The sequence below is a fragment of the Corvus cornix genome, chromosome 1 (genome assembly GCF_000738735.6).
Source record: "Corvus cornix cornix isolate S_Up_H32 chromosome 1, ASM73873v5, whole genome shotgun sequence".
Classification (NCBI taxonomy): Eukaryota; Metazoa; Chordata; class Aves; order Passeriformes; family Corvidae; genus Corvus; species Corvus cornix.
The window spans coordinates 115,262,844-115,280,713 of record NC_046332.1 but is presented as its reverse complement, the minus strand read 5'-3'; the positions used below and the strand labels follow the sequence as shown (position 1 = coordinate 115,280,713).

Here is a 17,870-nt window from a genome sequence, read left to right as displayed (position 1 = left end):
TAACCACACTGGGATAGCTGGGCTACCCACTGCCAGCAGACAAGCCCTTATACTGAGTATTTGTATTATTAAATATATATATTATTAAATATATTTATAACTGTTCAGCAAAAGCTAAACAAGCACCTGCCTGGCCTTCAAATGGAATTTCTTTATTTCAGAAACCCTTCAGTACCAAGACTTCTTTATCCACTCCCTATAGAAGAGGAATTGAAAATCTTTGGACTGTCTCAGCCTCATGCCAGAGCACATTTCCTGCACCTCGAGTACAAAGCACCTGTCATTTCTTTCCAGTCATTTCACATTTTGCACTTGCATAAGTAAAACTCTTGCTACAGCATGCAAGAATTCATGCTGAGCCTTCCCAGCACCCTGAGCAGCAAAATCCTCAACACTTTGGGTTTCCTGAGACCTCCTGCAAGATTCACACTCCAGATGAGGAGAAAGAATTGTACATTCTTCCACTTTGCTGAGTACATTGCATTACCAGGCTGTATAAAACAGTTCTCTCAGTGTAAGGCGGAGGTTAAATAATAACCTAATAAACGAGATACCATTTAACAATCTTCTATCCTACTCAAATTCAGCCAATACAAAATATAAAGGAAATAAATAATAGGAGTTACCTAAAATGCAAACAGCATCCAGTCTTGTGGTGCCATTATTTTTGAAAATAAATTTCACATCAATATTCTGACTGATAGGAGCAAACCCAGCATTAAAACCTCAGTACACAGCCCTCCTTTTAGCCAAAACTTGATTCCCTGAACCTCAAGATTTTCATAAAGTGCCAGTCATGTCCTGTGTGCTCTGAAATGCATGGAAAAACCAAAGGGAATTCAGTTTCAGGAGCTACTTAGCATTTAATAGATGCTGGCCAGCAATGCAGAGGAGAGTCAGATCTATGTCTCTATTGATAGCCCCACGAAAACATCAGTGATTGCAAACAGAAAAGGTTCATTATACTTTTTAATCATATTGCCCTCAGGCAAGACTGTCAGATTCCCAAAACTGTAACAAAAAGCATCAAATGATCTCTAAAATGTAAACACTGGAGCAGAATTTACTGAAAAATCCAACTGCAGCCCTATTTATCCAACAGCCAGGCTATTCCATATCCCTTATTAAATCTCTGACATAATTAGAAAAGTACAGAAACAGACAATGCCACGAAGAAAACAAATACCTCAGTCCTGAATCTGATAATACCTTGATCCCAAACCTGATAATACAACATCGCAGAGTCCTCCCTGTCTGTGCTCTCCATGTAAAATTAGTTTCACTACCACGAAGCACTTAATTACCATTACATTCTGCAATTAATCACAGCTATTGCTCTGCTGGTAACTGCTGTCCAGAGAAACAAAAACTAGACAGACAGATAGATTTATTCAACTTTCTAAGGGACCCAACACAAAAAAACTCAGCAAAGCCATTCTTAAAAAAAAAAAACAAACCCCAAAACCAACAAACCATGCACCGAGATCAAGTTATGCACCAAGAAGAGACTTTTATTGTCCAAAAGATTAAAACAAAAAAACAACATGCCTGTGAGATCTTCCCGCCACCATTAAAATAACATTCAGAAAGGTCCCGAGTTTAAACTTAAAGAGTTTTCTAGAAAAGCACATAATGAAAACCTGCATTAGAGAGAGAAACAAGAGCTGGTGCCTCTCCTTCCCGCTCGCTAAAATTTGTGTCCCCATCCGCAAGAGAAACAGTTCAAAGTATCCAAAAGTTTAGCGCTCTTAGGAACCCGGTTTTTCCTTCCAGTGCACACCCTCTCCCCTCATGGCAGTCCACAAACACATCCAAGTTGTCTGAGGGATACCTACAAGAAATTTCAGAAGCTCTCACAAAAGGGCTTCGCCTATGCAATCCACACCACTGAACAGTGAATTTAAAAAACCCAATTTTTTTTCCGAGTTTGAAGTTTTTAAGCCTTGCGGATGGTTGGAGTAGGAAAAAGGAAATTTACTAGGCAGTACAAAGGAAATCTTGTTGTCCTCTATTGTGGCAGTGGGGGTGTTGCCCAATTCTAACTTATCTAGGTTGATAAAGGAAACCAAAGAACACGCCAGTGAAAAAAAAATTCCAACAAAAAAAGGTACCCCCTCCTTACCTTAATAGTGCTTGCCATAATGTGATCAAGATTATTGATCGCTAATAATTGCTAATAATAATTATTGCTTCGCTCTGACCAGAAAGAAGTTTTGATGAGGTTGTTTAGAGCGGATGAGATTGTGCTAACTCTGGGAAATGAAGTCAGCCAATGGCAGGAAGAGGTTTCTATTGGTCCTGGCTACTGCAGCTCGAAGAAACAGGATATTTGGGAGTGAAGAGATAAGAGTCCTAAAACAATGTTGTTTTTCTTGATGATATGTGACTAAATTTTTTTTAAATTTTTTTTTTGTTGGGTTTGTATTTTTTGGTTTTTTTTAAACAAGAAAGTCAATTGCCCGTGGCCGCCTGGGCAGGTGTGAGCTGATGTGCAGTAAGTGTGACAGGCCACTTCGGGGCAGGATGCAGATGTCAGATGCAATGGGCCAAATTCAGCAGTGGTTTGATGCAGGCTGTTCACTGGGGAATTGCTGATCCAGGGCCAAAGCCAGGCTGGGTATAAATGGGTGTAACTCCAAATATGTTAATGAAGTCTGGCCCTGCTTACACCACGTCTATATTTGTCCATTAACCTCATTCCTGCATTCCTGAGCTATTGACACTTTCCAGCCTATCTGATTTAGCACTTTTTTTTTCCTTAAAGAAGAAGCAAATAGGTTGGAGATAATAATTTCTTTTTGATGTCTCTTTCTTACTGAGGAGAGTAAGTCACAAAAAGACATAAAACTTCAAAAGCAGATGCCTGAATGCCATAAACAGTCTTAAATCTTCCATGTTCTTCCCTTAATTCACAGCTCTATCCATGCATGGAGCTGAGATGGTTTCACTGGTGATTCCTTTCCTGGTTAGAGTGTAATGGCCATTTTTTATTCAGTGTTGTATTTTTATTTGTCCTTTTGGAGCACTTGGCTGTCATGGAGCACCCCAGAACTCCCAGCTGTGCAAACAAAACACAGTCCCTGTCCCAGGCCTTTGTATAAAAGAACTGAACTTAAAAAAAAAAATATATATATATAGGAAAGGCAAAGTGCTTCCACAGTGCCAGCCAGGGTATTCCACTCAGGATCCAGGGCTGGCACAACCCTTTCACACTTAGGAGCCTCACAACGTTCTATGTTTTCATAAAAGATACAATTCCTGGTGTCAAGAGATTCCGAGCTTTCAGCCTGAAGAGAAAAGCTTGAAAATAGAATCCTTAAAAGTGGAAGGAAAAATCAGAACATGCCGGAATTTATTTATTCTTTAGAAACCAATTTTAAAAAGCTGGTCCTACTCTTAACAGGTTTGTAATTTCTCACTGCTCCCTATGACAACACCCAACCATGTTGGACAGGTTGCCTGGAAGATAATTCCAGCTGTACTAAGGTCCTGCCCTCTGACCAGGGACTCTGGTATGGCAAAAAGAACAAGAAATAGTGAATGGCTTGTTGCAGCATTATTTAGTGGAAGCAGATGACCTCACCCTCTCCCAACGCTGCCTTCTCCTGCTACTTAGGAAAAAAAAAAGGAAATGGGAGTGTTGTTCTGTAGCTGGTGGTGACTGCTGGCATTCAACACACAGTTTTTCCACACAAAGACAGCCCAGAGTCCCAGTTCACTTTTCCCCTCCTATCCTGACCCAAAAAAGGTGAAATGAACTTTTCCAGAGGTGCAGACAGAGTCCCTCAGGCACTTGTCCTGCAGGTGCTGCTCCATCTCCCCCAAAGCAGGGCAGAGCAAAGGCTCATCCACCCTCTCCTGCTCATGGGAATGGCTCAGCCATTACCAGGTCCCAGGAAAATCTCATTTCCAGGTGTCCCATGGGGACCACAGAGTTGGGAATCCCTGGATGCAACAGTGACAAACAGAACCACTAAGGTGGGAAAGAGCTCCAAGACCATCAAATCCAACCTTTGAGACACAGGATCAACTCCCTGCACAAGATCAGCTCAATTTTAGAATTCACTTTAAGGAGCTCTGGTTTCTTCCACTGTAAAGATGATTTTTGGTCGCTTTGGAGCAGTTTGGAGTCAGCAGACTGCCATACAATATTTTATATTCTCCATTAATTGGTTCATATAGAAATGCAGTGTTACACTGCTGAATGTGCTCTTGCAGTCTACATCCACCAAATTACAGTGCTCCTGCAGAGTAGGTAACTTTCCTATTTTCATTATGAACAGTATGAAAAGAAAGCAATTTATAGTAATTGTATTTCATGGGGATGTTGATTTCCTCCCTTTTCATCTCCAAACAATGAGCAAGACAGCCAAAAGATTAGAACCTTTCTCTTGAAATTTCAAAGCATTGTATAATGTTTCAGTTGGGTGACTTCCACTCCAGTTAAGCCCCTGGTATTTTGGTTTTTCCTCCAATATATCGAGAGGTTGCTCCAGCTCCAGCTCCCCAGCGGAGAGGATCTAACAAATTCATTCACAAGCAGGTTTTAGTAATTATTCTTCTCCATCCCACCTCCATATACACAAACCTCCTCTTGGTTTACACAGGGATTTTGGAAGCATAAGGCACTGCTGAGCTCTATTATTATTGTATAAGTTTTACAGAGCCCACAGCCCAGTAAGGATTTTGCCATTTTAAACTGGCACACATTCTGTGCCAAAGAATCCAGTGAAGTTTATTTGACTTTCAAACTAATACCCACAGGCAGATTTCTGAGTGCTTACGCTGATGCCGATCCAATTGCAAGCAGAGCCTTGGTATTGTGAGGCAAGGAAAATATTGGGTTATCAAATCACCATCATCCAGTTGCAAAAGAAAAAGAGTACAAACATTTTTACTATTTTTCTCTTTTTTTATTTTTTTTTAAGGTTAAAAAGAAAGAAAAAAGGTTTTTATTATGTTAGGCAACTGTGTTATTGTCTGAAACAATGCTCTGTGAGTTTGAAAAACTTTGTCAACAAACAGAATAAAGACACCAAAACAAGTATTAAAAATCCATACCAAATGCTCCCCTCTCTCAAACTTGTCACCCAAATTTGTCCTGGGTCCTTTCTGCTGGAATATTCTTCTACCTTCAGCCTGCATCTGGAAACTACTGAGCAGCAAAATTCCCCAGCGGGTTAACACTGAACATGTGCTTAAGCATCTTGATCAAAGCAGGGGGGTTGCACATGCTTTAGAGTTACAGCTGGGCTTAAACTCTTTCCTGAACACCCTTAAACTCTGCCTGAAGTGCTTTCTACTTCTAGGACTCAAGAGTTCCCTCTTTAGAGAAGATCTTTCTAAACTGGAGATGAAGGATCCGCTCCATGCTGATCTAAGCCTGCTTAAACCAACAGGGTCCTGGACAGACCTGAAGATTTGGTCTGACCATGCAAAAGAAGTGCTTAGAACTGGGTCCTAAAGGAAGAAGATGAAATTCCAAATAAAAACGAGTTGTTTTGCTTGTTGTATCCTTTCTAGGATGCACTAGAAATATGCTCAGTATATACATACCCACCTAAACACCTAAAATGTGTTTTACGTGTGTTCAGGTGAGAGGGACTTGTCACACAGGCATGGAGTGACAGGACAAGGGGAGATGGCTTCAAACTGAGAGTAGGGTCAGATGGGACATTGGGCAGGAATTGTTCCCTGGCAGGGTGGGCAGGCCCTGGCACAGGGTGCCCAGAGCAGCTGGGGCTGCCCCTGGATCCCTGGCAGTGTCCAAGGCCAGGCTGGACATTGGGGCTTGGAGCAGCCTGGGACAGTGGAAGGTGTCCCTGCCCATGGCAGGGCTAGAAATTAGAAGATCTTTAAGATCCCTTCCAACCCAAACCACTCTGGGATTCTATGAAATATGAAGGAAATACATTGCAATATTCCCTATGTAAATAGATCTGTAATCCTTCTTGCTGTGTGGGAGGTAAACCAAGAACTCTGGGCTGACCAAGAGATTAGAGGCACACTCTGCAATGGTGATAATGTGAACTTCATCCCTTGAACTGTACAAACATCTCTGGGTAAATAATTGGCAAACTGGAGACGCAGTCACCCTTGTGTCTCCAGATGTGGGTATTAAAAGAAAAGACAACAGAGGAGAGTGAGTTTTGTTCCTCTTGCCAACATTCCAGGTAAAAAGGAGGTTCTCTTCTAGGTAGAACCAGGCTACAAATCAGAAGAACTGCAGCACAATAAAAGAATTTGCACTGCACTTTTTGGAAGCAGACTTGAAGAAATCCAAGCAAATTAGGGCTACTTCATGCCATGCGAAGACACAATGGTATCAATCCTCTCAAAGAAATTCAGCACTTTGCTTAAATGCAGCTCCCAACACCAGTTTGGCCATGCCCAGTTTGGTGTGCAAGGGTCAAGTACACTCTCACCAAGCTCTTCAGCTGGACTGTCTCCCTTTAAGTCCCTGTATTTCACTGGCTCTGAAGAAAGTACCAGTAAATCTGCTCACAGAGGGGTAAAATCTCCCATCACCACAAGGAAAAGTCTCACAATTATGCTTTCAGCAGTGGCACAAACAGGGCTCAGGAGAGAATGGAATTCCACAACGTGCCTGAGGAGCTGCAGGATCAGCAGTTCAGGGATGATGGGCACTGCTCCCCAGACCCCCTGGTCCCCTGACTCTGGGACTCTTGTGCCTTTGGGGCTGATGCAGGGACCTCTTCCTTCCATGCCTGAGTGGCTCTGATGCGGAACTAGGTCTGAGGGCAGAGGACAAACTCCATGCTGGGAAAAACGGGATCCAGTTCTGGGATGGGCTCACGCCCACTGACCCATGGCTGGACACGTGGAGGTCAGCTCCAGGTGGAAGGCACAGTGAGGGGAGTCAGGCACTTGCATTCCCCAAAATCCAAATACCACATGGAAGCCAGCAGTCCATAAAGCCATGTAATTAAAATAATTATCGCTACCTGATCACAGGGACAACAAAACTTGCATCCCACAAAAAACATCCTCTGCTCCAGTGCTGCTTCCAAGCTTTTGTACCTCTCAATTCCCTGCCTGCCAGGCCTTGCAGCACAGAGGAGGAGCAGGGAAGCGTCCTCACTCACGCCTTTCCCTGTTCCCTGCCCTGTGGGCAGCCCTGTGGTCACTAGATGGTGCTCCCTGCCCCTGGAAAGGAGCATCCTCCACACCAGGCGGTGAGCAGCTCTTCCCCAAGGCAGCACTGACACCTTTCAGTTAAGAGAATACTTTAACAGAGCCAGGTAAAGGATTTTTTCCTGCTGCCCTGACACCCACCATCAGTTCTGCACTCAGGGCCGGTTGTCCTTAGTGCATTCCCGCTTTTGCTTCCCTTCAGCTGCTCCAAAGCATTTGGACAATTAATTCCTTCATGACTCTTCCCCCCATCCCCGCCTTCCTTCCTCTCACAATGAATTCACTCACTGCCAGAGTTGAAAACTTGTGAGAGAACCTGATTTGGGGAGACCTTTTTTATTTAACATTACTTCACAGAACAAGAGCAGTCAAGAATGGGTTGTTTTCCCATGGAAAAAGCTTTACAGAAAAGAAATGCTGGAAGTTTTCAAAGTGAAAATCAAAGTACTTCATTTACCAACTCTTACCTGTGACCCAAGCTACTTAAGATTTTACCAGCCAAAATATTTTTGGTGGCTACACCACTGTTTGCCCACCTTTTCTGGAGACCAGCTATAGTCTCTACATAAAACAAACACCACAAAACTGGGAAATGAAACAGAAGCTCTGTTTAGATGACACTGGAATTATTTTCAACAGTCAATGCATGTCCTTGATAACAGGGAAGTCCTGACACTCGTTTGCAGATAGGGAATTGAATCCCTATCTGCTGAAGGGGGATTCACCTCATCAGACTTCAAGGATTTTAAATGTAGGCATTAGAACTACTCTCATTCTCCGAGATTTCTGCAATTCCCAACACAACCACATTCATAATTTTGTTCAATCTCATCTACAACTCCTACTTGAAAAAGACAAGATGAATTTCACCTTTAAAGTGTTTCTCTCTCTCCATTACCTACAAAGGGAACCTCTGCTATTCCCAATTTTTTAACAGCTATTCCCAATTTTTTTAACAGCTCTGCTTATATGGGATAAATCTCACCTAAACGTTCCTTTTTTCCTTAATTTCCCACCTCTGAAATACCAACAGCTGTACCACCAATTGCCAAAGGGGTGCTGTGTGGATTGATTAATTAATTGATGAATTAAGTACACTGAAATTTTCAGCTGAAAGTTGGCACTGCCATGAAAACCTATTCAGTTTATGTTTGATGCTCATTTAAAGCTGGTTGTGACAATGATAACGCAGGACACACAAAAAACCCCCAAACAAGACAAAACACCAAACCAAAATACTTCAAGAAAGCAACTTCTCTGCAAGGAAAAAAGAAGCAACTGTGAGGGCAAAGGCCAACATTCTTCCTCACTTTCTTCCAAATGTTTTAGGTAATTTAAACTGAACTATAAAATAGTTTGAAGCAGTTATTAGACAGTGTCCTTCAAAGTCCCATCCCTGGATGGATGGCCACTGCACACATCAAATATGTCTGGAATATTGGATTTCTACCCCACATTAGAGAGGCTGCTCAAAGATTTTCATCAAGAATGGAACCTATTAAAGTGCCTCTCACATTCTGTTGTTTGGGACTCTCTGAATATTGCACTTCTTTGTTAGTGGCTGCGAACAAGAAACAGATGTGGAATATCTGTGTTTGAAACTCAGTGACCCCAAAAGACCAGGGCTAACCCAGATCATTCTTAAAAACTGGGATCTGCCACCCTTTGAGCACCTTGAGGTGCATGCCCACACTCAGGGATAACCCCATCCCCACTCCAGCAGACACAAACAGGAACCCTCAGCACTGTGAAACACCTTTATGCTAATTATGAACTCAGGTGCAGTTCAACATTTGAAAAACAGCAAAAAAGGGATTCCCAAGGGATTCCCTGTCAATCTTTTTCCTCAGTGTCAATCAGCCTATTTCCACTCAGACAGCTGCCCTCCACCAAAGGGGAACTCTCTATTTTGCCATAAGATTCAAAAAAATAATTAGAAATTAAGCACTTGGGAAGTGTGATGTTACATCTTCCAGGAATACTCCCAAGACCAGGCTGTGTGGTCCAAAAAGGATAAAATTCACACATTTCTGTAACTGTCTGATATTTCTGTGTCTCTCTAAGATCCACTAATACCATATGCCTTGTGAGGAAAAAAAAAGTTGAAAAATCACTGTTAACTAACACTGCTTAGCTACATGGTTTTGTAACAGTTACAAAATTAAATTAAAAATATTGATCACCTTGGATCTGTAAGGCCTGGTATCAAATACCAGCCATTCCAAACACACAAGAAATTCCATGTTAAGTCCTACCTGATCTGATTTCCATATTTCCGAACCTCAGTGCATCTAGAGAAAGACATTTCCAACAGCATATAAGAAAATGAGATTATTATCTTTAAAGTACTACAGTGACATCAAAGGACTTGGCAACAATAAACCAAAGTATTTTCTCCTGGGGACTACTCATTTACTTTAATGGATAAAAACTGTGGGCATTTAGAAAAAAAACCACTGAATATAGTGAATTGCCAAGTTAAATCTAACTCAGAGCTTTTACAGACCTGGGATTTGTCTTGATCATCACAACCTTTTTACCCACATCTAAAGCACTTTGTAGGTCACAGAGTGCTTTAAGAAATAAATAAGAATATAGTATTAAGAAATAAATATATATGAACGAAAATGAAGACGATGTCCTGTTTCCACTGACATGGGTGGCAAATCTGCTTTTGCTGCAATGGGATCAAAGTTTCAACAAAATAACACATTATCAGAGTTTTCTGCAAACTGGAAATTCAGAGTTTTGGAGTGCTCTAAGTAAATCATGTTACAAGGCACATAAAGTACTGCCCAATAACAAAAAATGGGCAGAAGTGAAACAGGGAGGGAACCAATAATTGATAGGATTTAATGCATGATTTAAGGCTGGGGAAAGAATCCCTAAAGCCTTCTCCTACTGTGAGAGGCTTGCCAGACATGTGTGAAGAACTTGCTACAACATGTGTGTTGAATTACCTTGGTGGCCCGTGACTTTCCCAACAACCACTCACAAGGAGCTGGGATCCAGTAGAACAGGAATTAAATTCTGTATGCAGCGTTATTCCATGGAGTGGGGCACTGATTCTGACCAGATCTGTGTTTTGGGCCTGGACCAAGAAAATGTCAAACTTTTCATGGCAGACACCTGCATGGTGGGTCTGCATCTTCATCTCTATTTTCACTGAAAGGTGGATTTTTAAATTGTCCTGTCTGGATCTGTCTTTGAATCACTTGATTTTACTCACGCTGGAATTAGCCCAGAATTTCTCACAGTGCAGGATGGTGACTGGTCCACAGAAGAGATTCCTGATTAAAATATTTGTATCTAAATTTCTACTGCATTTCCCCAAAAGGAGCAGTGGAAATCTGGACAGGATGTCCTTGAGGAAAGCCTGTCCCATGATGTCCGTCCAGTCAGATTTGAGGATCTCGATGGAGGGGTGATCCTCTTTTCCCCCATGAAGTTGTAACCAGCATCCCACACACAATTCTATCTGAACAACCCAGACAATGAAGAAAGGCTGAGAGAGCTGGGATTGTTCAGCCTGGAGAGGAGAAGCTTTGGGCTGAGCTCAGTGTGGCCTTGCAGGGCCTGAAGGAGCTGCAGGAAAGCTGGAGAGAGACAATTCCCAAGGCATGGAGGGCCAGGAGCCAGGGAATGGCTTCCCAGTGCCAGAGGGCAGGGCTGGATGGGAGATTGGGCAGGAATTGTTCCCTGGGAGGGTGGGCAGGCCCTGGCACAGGGTGCCCAGAGCAGCTGGGGCTGCCCCTGGATCCCTGGCAGTGTCCAAGGCTGTGGGAACCCAGAGTGCTGAGAATATTTCTTTGCCTGTTTTGAAGGGTTTTTACCCCCCTGAACAACACTGTTTTAACCTCCAACCTTGGAAAAAATTACCAACGATCAGACAAGAACTAGAAAATGCAGTGGTGTGAATTAGGTGATAGACTACTATGTAGGATTGTCACAGGGTGAAAAATTTAGAGGTTTTGGGCTTCTCTTCATAGTAAATAGGTAAGAGTAAAAAAGATCAAAATGGAGGATTGTTGTTGTTCTCTAAACCTTCTTCTTCTTCTATTACTCCATGTTCTGCAGTAAAAGTAGTTTGGGATAATTGGGTAGAAAATTCCGCAGTTCCTGCCCGTGTTACTGAATAATTGGTAGAAAAGTGAAAATAATGTACCCTTTTAGTAACCATTGGTTAAATTATCTTTAAAAGGCTGTGTAAATCTTGATAATGAGAGCCTTCACTCCCACCTTCTGTGCTCTATGCTGTACCTGGGTCACACTAGTGGCTCTGTTCCTCTGATAAAACTTAATAAACAACTATCTGGCAGCATTGAAACTCAAGGAAAAGTCTCGGTTTATCTTTGAAACTCCTTGCAAGGACTTTTAGAAAATTCTCTCCCATCAGGAGGGATTTGATTTATGGCATGGTACAGTGTCCAAGGCCAGCTTGGACATTGGGGCTTGGAGCAGCCTGGGACAGTGGAAGGTGTCCCTGCCCATGGCAGGGGTGGGATGAGATGATCTTTAAGGTCCCTTCCAACCCAAACCATTTTGGTTTGTAAGTGGCAAATAAGTCATGATGGTAGGGCAGAAAAAAATGTTATTCATGCCACTGTCATTTTATTTTTAAGATCTGGTATTTAAAAAAAAAAAAAAAAGAAAAAAAGAGAACAGGAAAGAAAAAGTAGAAAAATTTTCCTTAAAGTAACCAAGAGTTATGTTTTAGTTAAGTGTTAATATTTCATAGCTTTTCATTCCTAGGTCCAACAAAGGACGCTGCAGGTACCTGTGATGTATCACTTGGTGACTGTAATCACTGGATTTCTTTTTAATGATCTCATTTTGGGTTTGAAAATAACACCACAGACATGAACTCCAGTCCTGCAAAGACTCACAGCTGGCTTATCTTTACACAACTGAACACTACGTTCTCACTGAGTTCAGTGAAGACTACATAAAATATAAGGAACAAATTTATGGATGTGGTTTTGCAGGATTGGGACCTTATTTTTTTGAATTTTCACTTTTTATGAGATGTTTCATTATAGCTGTAACTAAGCCTGTGAATGTTCCTTCACACCCCACAGGCACAAATGGTTGAAGCCACTGGTTTGTATGTCCAGTGTGGGTCAGTCACCTGTGAGATTTAGCAGAGTTTTAGGTGATTTAAACAGCAGGTAAAAAAAGTGCAGAAAAATTTCAGAAAACCTGGACTTTCCTGCCTGATGTGGAAAATAGTCTTCAATGGACTTCTTTCAGAGATGAGTCTGATAAATGTCATACCATGAATACAGGAAAATGCCACTTGAAAAATACCCCTGTACAGATGGATCAACCTTCCATCCAGAGCTGCCGACACTACTGATAGTGCCAGGACTGCCTCAGGAGTTTCCCAGCAGATCAGCCTGTTTTGCCAACTAAACACAGGTATTTAGGGTGGCCAGGTGGTTTAACACCCGAGCACTCAAACACAGAGCTCCTTCCCCTCCAAGGTTCTAGACTTTCCAAGACCTCTCACCATATGCATCACTTCCATCACAGCTCAGTGAAACCGTATTTATTTATGGGCAATGTAGTTATTTGCCAAAGAATGTAGTTTGGGGGACAGCTGAAGACATTTCTTAGCTCAGGACAAACTAGCTGGGTTGCTCTGGCCTGATCAAAAACAACAGCAGGCTTTGAAAACACCAGGCATTCCCTTGAGCTGGCATTTTTAAGCGGTTTCAGGACACTTGTGAAAGCAAAGGAAGGAAAGAGGATGATTCCCAAAGTTTTCAAGGAGGGAACCCCCAGTCCTTTGCCCACAGTAGCCCAGGACATGCTCAGGCACAACACTGGGATCATCTCCATCCCTGAACTTGCAACACAGCAGTGCCAGGAGAAGATTCACCACCAGTACCTCCCTCCTCAGCTCAACCTCCCACTTGCTCCTTAATTCTCCTGTGAGAAGCGGGACAGAAGGAATTCCCAACACCAGAACTACAACGTGACACTCTGTCAGACACTTTCCTGAACCAGAACCTTCAATCCCAAACCTACCCTGGGTCCTGCACATCGGCAGCCCCAGGTCTGGGCGTCAGGGAAGCTTTGTTTGCCATTGGAATATCAACAGCACACGGGAATAAAGTTATAAAGGAGTGCATTTCCCTCCCGGTTCTGTTTGTGCAGGCTTTGTGAAAGCCAATCATGTGCAGAACCAAAGCATCTGCCAACATCACAAGCAGGGTCCAAGCAAGTCCATCGGGACACTGCCAGCCACACAGCTCTCTCCACCAGGGAAGAATTTGGAATGCATTATTTGACACAGAACCATGTAATTGCAGAGTCAAAAATCAGAGTCAGTGGTTCTCATCAACTGCCAAGAAGTGGGGTATTTTTCTGGCTTGGGCTTCTAAGAGAAATATAAAAAAATGCAACAGAGTTACAGCAAGGCTGACATTACTCAGCTGTCATTCCAGAAACTGTCCTTTAAAAAAAATGTTGCAGGGGATAACAAATAAGATGATATGAGTTAGTTCAAGTAAGGTTGGAAAACAGACTGCTTTTGAAGGCTTCCTACACCAAACCACAGAACTTTGTGCACTGTGAATATCCAAAATCATATGTGGCAATTTATGTTATTAATTTAAAGACTGCACAAAAGAACTCAATCAACTCTGACATTAAAATGATGATTTTTGTGTGTTCAGCTCTTAACAAACTGTTCAGCTGCTACAGGTGAAGGTTCATGGGAGGGATTTTCACCCTCAGGTTAGTTTTCTTATTGTGTGGGGTGCCTTTTTTCCTACACTTTTAAAAAATTTATTTATTTTAAGTTACTCAACCCTTTTAAAACTGGAACACCTACAGATTAAGATTAATCTTATGCATTAAAGTACCTCACGGAAATGATACACATAAATTCATGCTCTAACCACAGTGTTATTTCAGGCTTCAATCTCATGGTGTTTCCCTGGGTAAGACATGGAAAGAGCCTCCTTCCCCAAACATTTAGAATATCCGAGGAAGGAAATGCAAAGGATACAGCAGGGTGACAAACATCTTTAGGCAGTGGGTAAATCAGGCTGCATAAAACAGATCATTAGGGATGGGACTTCACTGGGGGATGGTTTTTGAGGAGAACTGCTGACCAACAATATCAAAGCAGCAGACTGAAAGTGAAGGAAACTTGTGGTTTCTTTATGACTCGGAGATGAATTCTTTCATCAGATTAACCACTTCTGAAAGCATCCGGCGTGTCTGACACACTCGAGGGACAGCCAGGGTCTATTCTAAGGCAGTGCATGCAGGGCTGACTCAGGATAACATCCTTATTCAGGAAGGACATTTAATTTTAGATTTCACTCTAAGCAGATGCTCAAGCCCCACTACATTTGGTGAATTTTAAGCTTATCCTCAAAGTCAAGCACGTGCTTTGGCTACTTCCTGAACCCAAGATCGGTAGGCAAACACAGGCAGAAATACATGGAACTGAAGATATCAGTGGAAGAAACAAAAACCTCTGATGGGGAGCTAATAAAATGTTAATTATTATACAGAAAGTTTCCAGAAAATGAGGAAGAAAACCCAAGTGAGCAGGACAAGCAGAAAAGTGGTCTCCGACCCAAGGTCCTGGGGCACCAGCACCTCTCCAGGTCCAACCCTAGGAGAATTACAGCTGGGGGCATGGATAAAAGAAAAATCCATCTCTGTTTCATAAGAGCCAGGCTTATGAATTAGAACATTTTTTCTGGAAAATGTTCAAATTCCATGCAGGCTTGGACATGGAATCACAGAATCATTACGGCTGGGAAAAAAATCTGCAAGATCAAGTCCAACCTTTGACTAAACACCATCTTGTCAGCTGAACCACAGCACTGAGTCCTCCAAAACTCTGAACTTCAAGTAATCAAGTGCATATAGGTCAGAAGAAAAACTCCAAACACTCCAGATTTGGTGACCAATGGTAGAGTTGGAAATCCAGACAAACATTCAAGTAAGTAGACAAATTCATCAGAAATTGATATGGAAACAGGAATTAGTCATTAGGGAATTAGTAATGAGGGAATGGCCTTAAGCTGAAGGAAGGAAGGGTTAGATGCGATTTTTAGGAAGGAATTGTTCCCTGGCAGGGTGGGCAGGCCCTGGCACAGGGTGCCCAGAGCAGCTGGGGCTGCCCCTGGATCCCTGGCAGTGCCCAAGGCCAGGCTGGACATTGGGGCTGGGAGCAGCCTGGGACAGTGGGAGGTGTCCCTGCCCATGGCAGGGGGGTTGGAACCAGATGATTTTTGAGATCCCTTCCAACCCAAACCATTCTAGGATTTTCTGATTTATGGTCTATCAAACATCCACAAGCCAAAAAAAAACCCCAAACCAACAAACAAAACAGAAATGTGTTTCTTTAAATGGTCACTTCAGATTTCTTTTGCTCTAGAAGACAACTTGGGATGCAGAGAACCAATATCCACCCCTGGCAGTGTGGGAAGAAATACTAAGAGACCACTCCAAGCTGTGTCAGGGCTGTCTGTGGGTGGGCCCAACCCAAGTGAAAATGAAGCCACCCAGGTGAGCACAAAAGCAAAATTTATCCTCCGCCAGCTCTACACAGGAGCTGTCACTGAACCTCCGCCTTTTGGTGGAATTTGTGATGGATTTGTAATCTAATCTAGTAATAGGCAACCTAATATCCTACAAGGTGTTGGTCTCCTTGTGAGATTCATCTTTTATGAACATCAACCCCTGGGAAGGATGAAGCCATTGTTCTCAGCTTCAGTGGGTTCCCAGAGCTTTGCTTCATGGAATAATAACAAAGTACAAAGATATTTGCAAGGATAAGTTGATGCTATTTTTTATCAAGTGAAATCAATTCAGAAAATAATTAAGAAATGATCACACTTTTCTTCTCCAAGCAAGCAGGAAAATGTCTCTAGTCTGCCAAGAGATGCAATTAGCTGAGGGAAAGCAGTTTTACCAGGTTTTGAAGAAACACAACAGGATTCTCTGGCAAAGAATGGAAATTGGTGGCCAGCAAATTATTTGGGGAAATAATCATGGAAATGACCAAAATTTATTTTAAAGGATTTGCTGGTGAGACAGAATATTTCCCTGCTAGCACAAGAACACAAACATTTGTGAAAAACTTAGGACAAAGTTAATGGAGGAAAGCTCAGAGTAAATGTTTTGAAGAAAACACTGTTGGAGGAGGTAGCTTTTTGTATTACAATCTCCACTTCATTCAACCTCCAGGAAAGGTCATTGATTTAATCAAAAGCTTTTTCTTCCCCCTTTGGTCAGACTCCCAAATGCACATACCATCAAGATCTGGTGCACAGAAATAATTTGAAGCAAATCTTCTAAAAAAGGTTTTGAAGATGCCTGCCAGTAGAACATTGTGCCTCACAGCTATAATATCAGAAAAAAGCCATTCAATTTAAATTAATATATTTGGCCAGACAGCTATATTAAAATTCTTGTTGTTTTTTCAGTTATAATGGTAGCCTGTGGTATGACTAGCCCTCCTCAAAAATCTGTGTAGTTATTGCCTTTCTCTTGCCTAGGGTGCATCACATGTTTTTGATTTGGATGATCTGCATTGCGCTACCTCATTAAAACAAACATTTATGCAAAACAAAGGCCGTGTATCACAGGGCAGGGCTCGGGAGCCAGCTTTGAAGGCTGCAGCCTTCCGAGAGCATCTTTCAAAGCAGAGCTTCCGCCGGCCCCGCTCCACTTGTGTTGAACATTTGTGGATGATGTCAGGGGCGCGCGGTGCCCTCCGAGTCCTGCGAACAGGGAGGCTTCAAAAGCGATGCTGGAAGCAGCTGTGGAGCAGGGAAGTGTCTGCTGGGGGAATGGGGAGGTCGGGGTTTCTCCTGTCCCCTCTCGGAGCAGCCGCCGTGCCCTGAGGATCTGGAGGTGCTGGACAGCTCCGCTTCTCCAGGGCCACTGCCCCGGGACAACCCTGCCCTCTTCCCGAAGGCCTCCCACCCAAAAACCCAGGGAGAAACCACTTCCAGAGCATCCGTGCAGGGAATCAGGAGGATGTATTCTGTAGGAATTGTGTTCCCTGGGTCGTTTGCAGCAACTGCTTTCTGCTGAGGTTATTTTTGCCCTTAAAAATGTCTGGTTCCCTCTCACTGCAGGAGGAGAAAACTCCCTAATTTCAAAAAAGAAAAAGGATGCAGAGGGGCTGGAGCGTGTCCAGGGAAGGGAATGGAGCTGGGGAAGGAGCTGGAACACAAGTCTGATGAGGAGAGGCTGAAGGAGATGTGAGGGCTCAGCCTGGAGCAGAGGAGGCTCAGGGGGGACCTCACTGCTCCCCACAAGTCCCTGCCAGGAGGGGCAGTGAGGGGGGGTCGGGCTCTGCTGCCGTGTGCCAAGGGAAAGGAGGAGAGGAAATGGCCTCAAATGGCACCAGGGGAGGCTCAGGGTGGAGATTGGAAACAATTTTTCCCTGCCAGAGTGGTGAGGCCTTGGGATGAGCTGCCCAGGGAGTGCTGGAGTCACTGTCTCTGGGAGTGCTCAGGAGGAGTCTGGATGTGGCCCTTGGGGACAGGGTTTGGGGTGCTGCTGGTGGCACTGGATGGTGCTGAAGGGCTCTTCCCGCCTCAATGATTCTGTGATTCTCTAAAAAGAGCTTCAGATAAACAGTTTAAATGCCGACATTACAGATGTCTGAAGGCAGGTGCAATGAAACCTGACAAAAAACCCCTAAGATATATGAATCTGTGGATACATTTTTGGTG

General features: G+C 43.1%; 1 protein-coding gene across 12 annotated transcripts in view; it reads right to left on the bottom strand.

Moving 5' to 3' along the window:
• The window catches only part of ERG (ETS transcription factor ERG), a 136,240-nt gene that overhangs the window by 56,812 nt on the left and 61,558 nt on the right, over window positions 1-17,870 (bottom strand). For 4 of the 12 annotated variants that reach the window (XM_019292948.3, XM_010411239.4, XM_019292950.3 and 1 more), the window contains exon 1: window positions 2,123-2,255. The exons of 7 other annotated variants lie outside the window; for them this stretch is intronic. Coding sequence is in view for 2 of the 5 variants with exons in the window: in XM_010411239.4 (XP_010409541.2) it covers window positions 2,123-2,140 (18 nt within the window). In the remaining 3 variants the exon portion in view is untranslated. Of the gene's footprint in view, window positions 1-1,835; window positions 1,950-2,122; window positions 2,256-17,870 lie in introns of those variants that run through there. One more of the 12 variants, XM_019292949.3, reaches the window with a different exon arrangement.